General features: G+C 32.6%; 1 protein-coding gene across 3 annotated transcripts in view; it reads left to right on the forward strand.

Moving 5' to 3' along the window:
• The window catches only part of ASCC3 (activating signal cointegrator 1 complex subunit 3), a 361,903-nt gene that overhangs the window by 160,610 nt on the left and 186,758 nt on the right, over positions 1-14,535 (forward strand). For all 3 annotated transcript variants that reach the window (XM_037734022.1, XM_017515928.2, XM_017515926.2), the window contains exon 14: positions 6,966-7,100. In XM_037734022.1, coding sequence (XP_037589950.1) covers positions 6,966-7,100 — 135 coding nt within the window. The remainder of the gene's footprint in view (positions 1-6,965; positions 7,101-14,535) is intronic.

Below are 14,535 nucleotides of genomic sequence, written 5' to 3' on the forward strand. Positions count from 1 at the left end.
CAAGTCCTGTTTTCATTTTGTGAGATAACTAATTTGGAAGGTGTCCATATTTCTGTTTTCAAACATACATATTCACATACATACTCTTTAGAATACAACAGCACAGTCAGGATGATAATATGGAAATTTTTCTTCAACTTGATATTTTTTCACTTAGCAGTAGATTATGGACATCTGTGTGTGTGTGTGTGTGTGTGTGTGAGAGAGAGAGAGAGAGAGAGAGAGAGAGAGAGAGAGACAAAGCAGGATCCATCTCTGTTTACACCCACCATTGTGTTTTTAGAGCCACACAGTGCTAGTGAAGTTAAAAAGTCTTTCATATGTTTATGACTATTTTAACTTTCTTGTTTGTGAATTTCCCAGAAGACATAGAGAAAAATGCTGATAGATTTAAGTACAGACAAAATGAACTATTTCTGTATTGAATAAGATACCAAAAATAAAAATCAAAAGATAAAGCACAGAGTAGGACAAAATATTCACAACACAGAAAAAGGCAAAGTATACTATCATACAAAGAAGACCAACAAATTGGTAAGAACAAAATAAACCCTCAAAATAAAACAGATTATATTCAGAATAGAGACATAGTTCAATAAGTAGTCTTATATACTTTTGACTTAAGTATTCCACTTCTATGAATGTATTCAACGTATATATTCACAAGCATGTAAAATCACTTGTGTACAGAATTATTTATTACATTGCTTTTAATAACAAAAGATTGGAAATAACATAAATGCCCATCAAACAAGGACTAGTTACTAGAATAAGTTTTGGTGTTTCTATGTAATGGAATACTATGCAACTGTAAAATATAAATGAGGAAACTATACTGATGTGAGAAGGCCTCAAGATAATATGGTTCAGTGAAAAAGGAAAGAACAATGTGTGTAATCTACTACCATATAGTGAAAAGGAATTAAAATTATGAATTTGTAGTTGTTTAAATATGTGCATAAACTCTCAAAGAAGAGGTTACAGTGGCTACTAGGGTAGAAGGAAGGGTGGTAGAGATACTGTGTACATTTTTATACTTTCTGATTTTGAAGTATGTAAATATGTTACCCTGTCAAAAAATTAATACAGTGTATTGAATTTTATAAGGAGCAGAATTGTATTCTAATAAATAACTGCTCACATTTATTGATCACTTACTATGTACCACACACTATTGTAAATGCTTTGTTTATATTGTCTCATTTCTCACAACAACCCCAAAATAAAAATTATTTTTAAAAAGCAGAAATTTCCATTATTAGATGTGATGGGTTAGTGTGTTTGATTGGGTTCAATGTGTTATATTTACTTAAGATACGTTGAGTATTTGCTGTATGCCAGGCTCCTTGCTCACTACTGAGAAGTCAGATAACTAAATATGTGAAGTTATTTGATAGAGGAAGTACTAGAAGAGTAATAATGTGGTCAGATGACCTGAGTGTCTTCAGCTGGCTAGCACTGTGATCTAAAACTGTAATGACTTGTAGTGTCTAACCATGGATGATTCATGGATCTACAGCATACAGAATGAAACCTTTTAAAATTGTATCTACCTGATAATACAAATGTGGTAATATAATCACAGCAACAGAGGCTATTCTGTGCCTACATGCTCTCATGGGATATAAATAAGTATATCTGAAATATATCTGTAGCGGCATTCCCATTCAGAGCATACAACACAGAAAATAATTTGACTATTTTGTCATTTCTTCAGATGATGGTATTTACCAGAACTATTGTAAATGCACAGAGGAAAAGCTAATAATTTTTTTTAACTTACAGTGAATGTCTTAATACAGGATTCTCCAATTTTAACTTGCATCAAAATAACTTCGAGGGCCTATTAAAACAGATGGCTGGGCCCCACCCTCAGAGTTTCTGACTCAGAGACACTGCTGCTGCTGGTCAGGGAACCACACACTTTTATATCACTATTTATGTAGGTAATTAGGGCTTAATTCTCTTGAAGAACTTGGGTTAAGAAAGTTGAGAAGAGCTGAGAGGAAGACAGATAAATGGCTGTGCTGGTTAGAAAGAAAACATAAACCGCAGGACATGAACCTCCCTACCCCAATCCTCAACTTTTATGAGAGCCAATGATATATATACCACATAATATAAAACATCGTTTCTCAGCCACATTTTTCTGTGGGACATCTATCTGCCATATTGTATCTTTTTCAGATATCTTCATTCTCGGTTTTATTTCTTAGCAGAATTCCTACAAAAGAGGGTTTGATTCAAGATTTCACATAAAATATTTCTACCAATTTTTTTATTCTTAATTCATTATTCACAAACCCCTTACAAAGGTTGCTAAAGGGGAAAGTGTTTTAAATTGTTTTGTGTGATGTTAAATAGACATCCACACAGGCACATATGCATGTAAATGAGTAATAAATAGGTGCATAGTTGTCAATTTATAACAATTGTATACTGGTCTATTTAGTCTTTTAGGCAAAATTAAATTTGCTTATGTTTATATCCCTAATAATGGTGCTAATTCTTACCAGTTATGACAGAGGTTCTCAAAGTTCCTGGACAAGAATATTAGCATCTTGGATCTCCTTAGAAATGCAATCTCTTGACTTACCCCAGACCTACATAGCTAGGAAGGGGATTGGGGGAAACAGCAGCAATCTGTTTTTTAACTTGCCTGCCAGGTGATTTTGAAGCTTTCTAAAATTTAGAGCTACTATTTTACTAAACCCAGTGTTTTCCCTTACATTATATCCTTTGATTCTTATAGTAACTCTGAGATACATTGTAACTCTTTATCTGTGTTCCGGGGGAAATATGAATTGAAGAGATTAAATAATTTATTCCAACTCACACTGATATTTAGCAGTATTCCGAAGAAGAATTTTCAGGTCTTTTTCAGATAATATGTCTTTCTTTCCTTTGAATAAACCCTGAAACAGTATGTGTTACTTAAGCATTCCAGCTTTTTAAATTTTTATTATCTAAGTTTTTACTCTTTTATTAATTTTAATCAGCATCTCATGTAAAGAACACGTTCTTTGACAAGTCAAGTAACAGGACCAGACTCAAATTTATGTACTTTTTTTCCCCTAAGTATAGGATGGTTCCATTATATATTTTAAAAATAAATGGCCTTTTCAGTTTATGACTACATTCTGTCTACTTTTGTTTCTATGTGAACTTTTCCATAATAAAAATAAAACAATATGAAAAAATGGCTTCTGATACCAAAAATAAGTATATAAAATATTTTAGATGCATAGCCTAAAAAAACTCAAATAAAAGTATAATCGGTTTTATAAAACAGTCTAAATTTGCCATCATTATTGACTTAATCTTACTATTCTGTTTTTATTTTAATGACACTTACCAATTTAACTGCTGCTCAGTTACCAAAAAGTGTTTCTAAGATTAATTTGGAGTTATTTCTGTCAAATGAAACAATACTGTCCTCTCTATTACTTGTAATTTTCATGAGTCTAAGTTAATTAACCAAATTAGCAAACCATAAAATCAGATGTGTTTATAGAGACCCAAAACCTTGTAATGACTTCAACTGGAGCTTCAACATAGGAAATTTTTAATAAGAAAAAAGTTTATTTTACTTAACACAACATGACGGCTCCTTTAGTAAAAAGAAATTATTACTTTAAGTTGTAACTAATATTTCTCTTGGCTGCAGTAGAAAATATTTGCAAAATGAAAAGTTGACAAGACTGAAATAATTAATGAAGATTTAGATAGTATTTTATTTTCCCTTATGTTCTCCATATCTGCTATTTCAACAGGATTTACATAATGTGGCATTTGAATTATGGAGAATAGAAATCTGGTAGTATTATAAAACCCGGGCCCATCTGGGAAATAATCTTGGGACTGTATTAGTTATATAAAATACCTTAAAATTTCCTGATATTTCATCTGTGTAGGTAAATAAATATATTATTAAGGGGTTTCTTAAAACATCTTTGTAGTGCTGGTTTTATTTATTTTACCTTTTAACCCTGTTTCAACTTCAGAGAAGAAAAGTTGGTGGTAATTATTAATTAATTTCACACAATAGTGCAGTGGTCATCTCAATAGTTGTTAGTAATTCAATTTCTAGGCCCCACCCTTAGATATTCTTACTCAGCTGATTTTAAAAGAGGACCCAGAATCTATTTTAACAAGCACCAGCAGTGATTCGGATGTAGTAGTCCCTAGGTCTCAGCGTGAGAAACCTTAGAAGAGAATGTACTCCTTCAAGCTAACATACTAAAAATAACAAAATTAAATATTCCAAATACGACTGTAGCCTCTTTTATGCAGCTTTAACCTTGGAGCGATAGGAATGATTATCGTATTTTCTCCCCATAACGGTAATGTACGAATTTAGAGCCTTGAGACATAGTTATCCTAGTATGAACTAAGCACTTAGTACAGACAGTATTTGGCACATAGTGGGAACTGCATAAATATCTTGGGATGGATGTATGAAGGAAACCAAGTAGCTCCATGTTTAGAGTTCCCACGTTGTCCACATGCTATCTTCTCTTTGATTCAGCTGCGTAAGTTATGTGTACAGTTTTATCTTCCTCCTTATATTGTACAGGTTTTTCATGGAAGGGACCACATCTTGTCTATGTTCATTTCTATTTTTAACTCTTTTACACATACATGCCCAGTAAGTAGTTATCAAGTATTAAATATTTTGTGATTATTTAATTCATCATACTAGATTCTCATCTCCATGAGGGCAGGGACCTTGTCTCTCATTTTCATAGTAGTTTTATCTGGACTTGGTAGTTACTGCATGCTCAGAAACATATGAATGAACGAACAAATTACCAAAACAATAAGTAACTTCATTTTAATTCAGATTTTCTTAAAATTTAATTTTGGGGGGTAATGAGGTTTTCTGGGGGGTAAAATTTATTTTTATATAAGAGGAAAAAAAATCTGCCTTACCCTTTAAGAAGAAACTCACAGTGGACATGTCCCTACCATTTGCAAGAGATAGAAACAATTTGACAAATTCTGAACTGGTGAAGCAGGGCATTATTGTAACAATTTTCTATCTTAGCATTAAATAGTTTATATCAGTCATTATGAAAATATCACAATTTAAACTACATGGCAGTTCTTAACCTCCTATGAAGTAAAGATGTTTCCCTATGAAAGCTTGAGAGCCTATCAAAATTCAAAAGATTTGTTTTTCTTTAGTCAAAAAATAAATAAGGAAAACAGAACGTCCCAGTACCTACAAAACTTTCTGAAATAAATTCTATTAGTGTACTCTTTTTAAAATATCCTTATGATTATATTTCTTTTCAAAACATATTAGTATCAGTAAATAATTTAGAGCTCTCATAAAGTATGAAATCTCAAGGTTTATGTCCGTGGTAACAGTAACTAGCTGATTACATTTCTCCTGACGACTTGCAGTACTTTTTGTTTTTTTCCAAACATTTTGGCTTTGCTGTTGTTGTTTTGTTTTGAGGAATTTCTCATCTTCTCCAAATTATCTGTTCTCCTTTGCTTTCAGTGTACTATAAAAGAATATTGGTTATTTAAGCATTCCTGTTTCTTGAATGATTGTTACCTGAGATTTTACTGTGAACTTTAATCAGCATCTCATATGTGGAACACTTACGTTGACCAGTTTATAGACATAAGATAACTATGGCTTAAATATAGAGATATATCTACAGAGGTATAGATACCTTCGTGTCACCCTGTCTCCTTTCTGGTCCCATCCCATACCTCATTCCCCTTTGCACTTTTGTTAGTCCTCAAAATGATCCTCTCTTTTACTTAGGTCAGCTCACATGAGCCTATCAATTCCCTGACTAGAAACAATTCTTGAATATCCTCCTAAATGTGTAGCCTGAAAAAAACATCAGTTTTAGCTTCCAGATAAATGTAAGTAAGAGAGGACTATCGGGGAGATATTGAGAAGAGGGGCAAGGATTAGGACCTCTAAGTTGCCTCAAGTAACTCAACCATGGTGATTCCAGAGACTTAGATGTGTGAGTCTGGTAGAAAGCAGGGGCTAGGGGAACTTGTCTTTGAGTCATTTGCTGCACCTACACTTACTGTCTTTAGATTGTATACTCCAGATGGTCAACAATGTCAAAGTGGTGTACAGTTGCTTTTACTCACACCAGAAAAATTGAAAAAGAGCAGTAGTCTATATGAAAAAATAATTTTTATACTAATGGCTCTTTGGGAACACTGGGGTTGAGCTGATTGTGAGGGAAGGTAGAGGCCAAAGGAGAAACTTCACAGAGGAAAGAAGGCAGGTACTGACAGGTAGCAAAGGCAGGCTGCTAAACACTCCCTTATTCTCTTCAGTTGTATTCATACTCTGCTTGGTGACTGTCCCTGAAAATGCATTTTTTTCTCATTTCTCCTTGACACAGTATCCAGACACACCTCTTTCCCCTAATTCAGATATCCTCAGTCACTTCATGAATAATTCCACAGGAAGGCTTGCCACACAGAGAATTCCAGGTATTTCTATAGAAGCATTTTTATCTCCAGCAGTCCCCTAACTGTCGTATTTTAAATGATTGTTCTTGGACATGATTTTGTCCAAAGAAGAGTTTTCTTTATTGTTTTCAATTTCTTGAAACATCTTTATGGTACTGGAAATTTCATTGAATGTAGTAATCTTCCAATGAGAAAGCTCTCAAATATTTTTGTATTCTAAAATAAATGACTATGATAATGAATTATGTGTTCAAAAGAGAAACATACAAATTAGACTCCAAATTTTGTAGACTCCATAAACTTCTATCAACTTATAAGCTAAATTTTATTTAACTTGCCTTTTTCCTATATACCCTTTGTTCTAAAATAAGGATATGTTGGAGAATTCATAAATTTGTGATTTTGTTTTGAAAAATTAATAGTTACTTATGTGGAATGGTTATCAGGCTACTACTAAGCAGTAATTTAATTAATTGGAATATTAAATAAACTGCTTTCCTTTTTTTCAGGTGATGGTGTTTGTACATGCTCGAAATGCCACCGTAAGAACAGCTATGTCTCTAATAGAAAAAGCAAAAAATTGTGGCCAGATTTCCTTCTTTTTTCCTACCCAAGGACATGAATATGCACTTGCAGAAAAACAGGTAGGACACAAAGAATATGAGAACTAAAGCATATAACATGCCACATATACCAGGTATTTTATATGTGAAAGATCCACTGTCTCAATTTCCAAGAAGTTAATTTTACAGATGTATGTTATAATCTTGAATTGTTTCTTGACTTAATGACCTTTTATTAAAAAGTTTCACTGTATGATGTAACACTTATCATTCCTTTCCATATGGTTATAATTGAAATGTTTAGTCCTGCTCTTTAAAATATAGTTAAAATATAAAATGCAGCTAAATTTCATATCCTGTGTTAACATCTAATGGGTTTATTATTGTACCTTTAAAGAATTAATAAATTTTTTATTTTTTCAGTTTTGATTTCTAAGGTTAATATTGACAGATATAACCTAAATAAATAAGGCTCTTTTTTTTTTAAAGCAATGTAAAGGAATTCTGAGCCAAAAAGTTTGAAAACAGCTGCCTTGTTCCTCAACGTACACATGCTCAAAAGACCAAAAGGTCTTCGGATCAGCTGCATCCCTGTTAGCAAGGATACCTTTAGAAAGCCCCAATCCAGACTCACCAAACCAGAATCTGAATTTTTAACTAGATCCTCAGGTGATTTTCTGCACACTACAGTTTAACAAGCACTCCTCTAGGTAATTTGAGTATTGGTAGTATCTTAAGATTTATTATATCAGGTTTTATTTAATTATATCAGATAATTATTTAGATCAAGATTAGGCAAATTGAGGCCTGATGACCAAAGGTCTCTACCTGTTTTATAATTAAAGTTTTATCAGAATATAAACATACCAATTTATTTATTGTCTGGCTCTTTTTTTGCACTACCAGAGAAGAATAGAGTAGTTGTGATAGCTACTGTGAATTACTTTCAGTTTCTTTGCAGAAAAATAATGTTGACCCCTGATTTAAAGCTATGAAAATAAATTATGAAATAAAAAAACTTGGCATAAAATGATAGTAACTTCAAATTTTTTATATATATAAAATGTATGATTTAACTGATTAGTCACAGAACAGCTGCTAGCTGCCAGACATTGTATTTTGCACTTTCATATTTATTATCCTAGTAAAATATATTTAATGATCATGACTGTACTATAAATTTTACCATTTTATATTGATATTTTAAATTCTATGTTGAGCTGATGTCAGTTGTTTGAACATCAGAGTCCCTTTCAATTTAGAACTACAAAATTTTTAATTTTCTATAGTTTTTACTTTTATTACATAACATTTATTGTACAGCTTTGTGTCCTTCCAATTGCTTATTAATCATGAATTTATGAGAGTCTTTGAAAAGTCAAGTTGGTATTCATAAGTCTTGTTTCATTTCTTTGGAAATATGAAACAACTCTATGCTGTTTAAAAGCCAAGCCTTGAGAGCCACCTTGTGGATTTCTGGTTTCTTCATTCATCTCAATTCTGAGAACTTTCACTAATGTAAATAATGCAGGTTTATTGTTTAATTATTGTTACTGTAATGTTTAACATTTATTAAGTACTCACTAGTTTCAGGCATTGTTTTTATTACTTCATATAACTCATTCAATTCTTAAAACCTGTGATATTGCTGGTATTACCCCTTGACATAGGGCATGTGTAAATCAAATATAGCATGAAATATTCTAGAACATATTATAATAACTTATATGGAGAGATTTTCAAATGATGTTTATTTAAGGCAATGTCACCAAGCACAAATTCACAGATCACTATACCGAGAGAAGAGTAACAGAGAAATGAAAAGTTTTAATACAATTGGGTAGACTTGAAAATCCCTAGTCATTTTTATTATACCTTTTTTATATTTCTATTATACTTGATTTTTATCCTGATCTAATATTATTGGATTTTTTTTTCAAGAAGAATGAATTGCACACACATTTATTAAGAACATTGTCCTATTCACCATTATATTCCCAGCCTTTCATAGAGTATTTGTTGGATAGTAGGTGTCCCAGAATTACTTTTCTTCTTTGCTTTTATTCCTCTGAGACTGACATTATAATAGATGTTTCACTTTAGCTTTCTTATCTGATCTGCATGATTGTGCTGTTCTTTATGATTCTTTTATTCCCATTTTACAGATAAGGAAACTAATACTGAGAAAGTAAATAATTTTCACAGAGAATCTCATATTAAGTAGTGAAGATGTGACTTGAGCCAGTCTGACTCCAAAGTCCACTGTTTTCACTACACTGTGTCCTGTTTCTTCAAAAACAAACAGATCAAATCCAGTCTGGGACTTTCTGAAGATCTTAGGGCATGGAGTCTTTTTTTTGTTTGTTTTTTTAATAAAGTAGAAGAACATTTCTTCATAACTATATCCCCCACTTCTCCTAAAGAGAGGCTTTAAAAAGTGAACCCCTCCACAGTGCATATTATAACAAAAGATAAAAGGTCATCTTTCTCAATGTTTTCTCAGAGCTCTAAAATTTAAGAATATTCTTCTTGTGCTAGTAGTACATTTCTTCATATTTCTTGAAGTACCTTTGAACTTAAATGATATTAACATTCTAGCAATTTCAAGGGAGCTATTATCATTATGGTAGGAAACATTTCTTCCCATGTTTTTGAAAAATGGGAAATTAAGAACCCAAAACATTAAAATTTAATTCGAAGGTAAATTTCCTATTTTAGTACATAGAAATTTAGCCTCGTGCCTCCTGTTATATAACTAAATCCCTACTGTGCCACAGTGATGCTTTACCCCTAAGTGTTTAGATAATCACCTCAATTCCTGACTTACTAAGTTCTTTAAAAGCACTTCTTTACAGTTTCATTCAACACAGTATAATTTTATTTGTATAAATAACAAACAAAACTCCATTAAGAAAATCCTCCCTTAAGGCAGCAAATCACACTACCACGTGTGTTCCTATGCAACAATTTTGCATGTTCTTCACATGTACCCCAAAACCTAAAATGCAATAAAATAAACTGGAAAAAAAAAAAAAAAAAAAAAAAAGAAAATCCTCCCTTTCCCTGTATGTATGTGTATGTGCACATGTGCATGTAATAAGGCTGTTTCTGTGCCTTAACTGTAACTGAAATGAGTCTTTTCTTTCTGGTAAGTAACATTTACACCTCAGGATTTCTCGTATAATTTTCATCTTTAGTATCAAAGTCACCCCCAGGGGGAAAACTACCTATATTTCTGGATTTGTCCACTGAAACAAGAAGGTAGGAAAAGGAAAGTAACATCTCCCAAGAGCAGTTTAACCTCTAGAAATGGAGTTTAGGGTTCTCCCTGGGCACAAGAGTATCTCAGGACTTATAAATGATGCCCAAACTAACAGGAAACATTAACAAAAAGCTCTGGTTGTAATTTTACGTCTAAGAAGGTTTGTGACCTTCGACATCTAAACATTTCATACAATGGAGTAAATAATACCTATTCTAATGGTTTACTATGAGAAACAGATAGAATGATGTATGAAATTATTTTGGAAACTGAACAATAATAAGACAATGTAGAAATCTATTTTTAGAATATATATATACTAATAACTAAATTTTAAAATGGCAAAAGTATAATAAACAACATGGATAGTATTTTCTTAATTTACCCTATATATTATTACTTTTATACTCTCCCCCACAAAGACTGTGTCTTAAGAAACCACTGTTTTCTATAAAATAGAACATAATTCAAGGAATAGTAGGAGTTTATAAAAGTAAGTATATAATTAAGGTTACATATATATTCATTATTAAGCCATTGTTTTCTATTATGATTTTAATTTTAAGTTAAATGAATCCTTCAATTAGAATTTTCAGACTCTGTTTTACTTGAGATCTGAGTCAAATCAATTTTTTCTGTTAGGGACAAATTTTTAGCAGGCTTTAACTATTCTTGTACTGGATTGAGTATTCCCACCCATCCTTGTACTGTATATTTCTGATTTATGGCCACTGATGTGAGTTCAATTTTTTTATATATATCAGTGATGTTAAGCGTTTGTCGTGTAGGTAGAATTTCTATTACATAATAAGCCTTGTGTCTGTAGTTATTGAAAATATCTATTGAACAAGTTGTAATATTAGGAAGAATCAATAATAATATGTACCCTCAAGTTACTTTAAATTATAATTTTCTGACTTTTTATTATGTAGATCTATCAATCATTTCCTTGTTTTTATAAGTTCAGCTTTAGCCTTTGCTTAAATCAATGGCAACTGGATCAATGCCAATTTGATTTAGTTTTCTGATGCTTACGATTACAGCTTGCTTTATTTTTCCTTGAGCAGCTTCGGTGTCACTATGGCCAAGTAAAATTAGAACCATCTCTTCCTTGAAGAGATGGTATCTGTTAACTAAAGACAGCATAACAGGCTAGTAGTAGCCCAGGCGTGTTGGCTCACTCCTATAATCTCAACACTTTGGGAGGCTGAGGCGGGCAGATCAGTTGATAAGTTGAGGTCAAGAGTTCGAGACCAGCCTGGCCTACGTGGTGATACCCCATCTCTACTAAAAATAGAAAAATTAGCTATGCATGATGGCGGGCACCTATAATCCTAGATACTGGGGAGGCTGAGGCGGGAGAATCACTTAAACCCGGGAGGCAGAGATTGTAGTGAGCCAAGATCACACCATTGCACTCTAGCCTGGGCGACAAGAATGAAACCCCATCTCAAAAAAACACAAACAAAACTAAACAGAGCAGTAGTAGTAGGGATGGTTAATAGCTCCATTTATTTTATTACTTTAAATATATGCAAAATATAATCTTCACAGAGTTTATTCTTTCCTCTGCCATATTTTATCAACCTCTTTTCCTTTTAGAGTATAATATAGTAATTCTACTATCAGTTACCACCACATAGGGTGTCAAAAGTTAGTATTTTTTTAATAAAATCAAACAAAATTAGTAAAAAACTGATTGCTTAATTGAATTTTTGGAAACATGACTTTTCTGTTTTAAAAGGGAGGTAATCTATATAGAAGAAAAGCTTTGGATCTAAACAAACCTGTGTTTTAACGTTCATTCACACACTCTGCCTTTTTAACACCCTCAAGCCACATTTCATCACACATGAAGTGGGAATGATACCTATATTTTATGGCTGGGCATGGTGGCTTATGCCTGTAATACCAGCACTTTGGGAGGCTGAAACAGGCGGGTCACCTGAGATCAGGAGTTCAAGACCAGCCTGGCAACATGGCAAAACCCCATCTCTATTAAAAAAAAAAAAAATAGCTGGGTGTGGTGGTGTGCACCTGTAGTCCCAGCTGTTCAGGGAGGCTGAGGCAGGAGAATCACTTGAACTTGGGAGGTGAAGGTTGCAGTGAGCCAAGATCATACCACTGTACTCCAGCCTGGGTGACAGAGGGAGACTCCATCTTAAAATAACAACAACAAGATGTTTGTAATAAATAAGGTAACAGCTCTACCTTACTGGTACATGGTAGACACATTCTGTAAATGTTTACCCATGTGCTTTGAAGAGGAAGAAGATAACAGCTTTAAACAATAACAGATATGGCAAAAATTAAATTTAAATGCTTTGGAACAATAAAAAATAATACTGGATTATAAAAGGCAATAAACAGGTTGATAGAAATATTAGAAACAGCTAGAACAGACTAGTTGATGTCTACATGTTATTTGTACACTTGTTAAATTTAATAACTTACAACATGAAGTTTCCAGTAAGTAAATAAGCAAAAAGGAGAAATAAAGTGGGTAAACAAACTTTGGATAAAAAATTTGATAAAAAATTATGTAATATATATTTGTCAATATATTATCAAAATCTAGACATAATAGTATCCAATTCTGAAGATGATTTGAGGAGATTTTCTGTGGTATTGATCAATTCACTACTTAAAAAAAAAAAAATGGTAATATATTTTAAAAGCCAAGCCAAGGCTCTTATTCCAGACCTCTTAACTTTGAAATTCTAAACCTGGGAATATTTCAAAGGAAAGATTAAAAGAAAAAGTTAATATATACCAAGATTAAACAGTTCAGAGGAAATGTGAAAGAGAAGCAGATTAATTCAAGCCAGTAGTTTTAGATTTCAATAGGCAGCAACAGGGAAAAGGACATTCCAAAGAGAGAAGAAAGAGAACATGGGCAAAGGAAAAAAAAGAAAACTCTGGGTTTATTTGGAGAATAAGAATGTTCCTTATTCACTGGATTATAAGGTGTGTGGAGGGCTAGGCATGGAGAGACAATGGAAGACTTAAATTCCATGCCTAGGCTTTCAGACTTTATATGCAGTGAGAAGCTATTGAAGATTGTTGAAGAGTCAAGTTTTGTGACCAAAATTCATGTACTGAAAAGTAGGATTCCCTTTCTTCCAAGCAAAAGACATTGTCATTGCCCATGTGTTCATTTCAGTGTGGTCTAACATATGATTCACTTTGAATAAGTGAGATTCTTTTTAAAGAACATAGTAGCATTGAAATTTTATCCTTATTTTTGTTGTGGAAATTTTGATTGTGGCAATTTTTGTTTCTGTGCTTTAAGATGTATTTTAGAAGCATTGAATAAATTTCTTACAGTACATTTATCTATCTTAAGGAATCATGCTGTTTTAGCAAAAGTATGTTAATTAGAATATTGTTTTTCACGCATTTGAAAATACTTGAGGAAGCACTCTAAAGGCATCAGATCAATAAATAATGTTATAAATTCCTAGGGGTAGAGAGATTTGTAATGATATAATTTAAAATCGAAAACACATTTCATGTTTAATTTTATTTTTCTATTTATTTATTTAAAGATGGCCAAATGGATTACAATAACGTAATTTTAGATGAGATTTATCTTTTTCTAATTAGGGTTCTCTCTCTGGAATACCAACTTGTTTCTGTTAATAATCAGGACAGGCCATATGGGAACCAGGATTATCTTTCAAGGAATATGACATGAAACAGAGCAAATGGTATTTTCTTTCTCCCAAGTTAAAATGCATAATTAACACAGTCAGAATGACATATGGAAATTAGTTATTGGGATTAGGCTAGTCTGGGTGATTGTGACTTGTTTGTGTACACGTGAGCCTTAAACTGTTTTTCATCGTGGTCACTCAGCAAATATTTACTGAGTATAACTGGTTACCCGTCACTGTAATGGATCAATAGGTATCAATATAAATAAAGTGCTGTCAACCTGTTTATAGTGGACTAAAGTAGACACATGTATCAGTTAGGATTTAGTAAAGGAAACAGAAACCAAGGTATATTTTAAATAGAAAAGAACTTATATAAGAAATTAGGGAGGACATTTAGTACTGGTAGACAGAGGGAAAAGGTGTTCCTGAGGCATTTATTACCTGTTTTCCAAGAAGCAGGTTAGCATAAACCAAACCAGATGGGCCCAGCACGAAGCAATGAAAATAACTCGAGCCAGCCAAGGAGGTAGAAGAAGCTTAACAAACTAATGTTTAAGAAAACTGTGATAAGTTAAATTAGTAACTAGTGCGCTTC

This window comes from Cebus imitator, unplaced genomic scaffold (assembly GCF_001604975.1).
Source record: "Cebus imitator isolate Cc_AM_T3 unplaced genomic scaffold, Cebus_imitator-1.0 Scaffold566, whole genome shotgun sequence".
Taxonomy (NCBI): Eukaryota; Metazoa; Chordata; class Mammalia; order Primates; family Cebidae; genus Cebus; species Cebus imitator.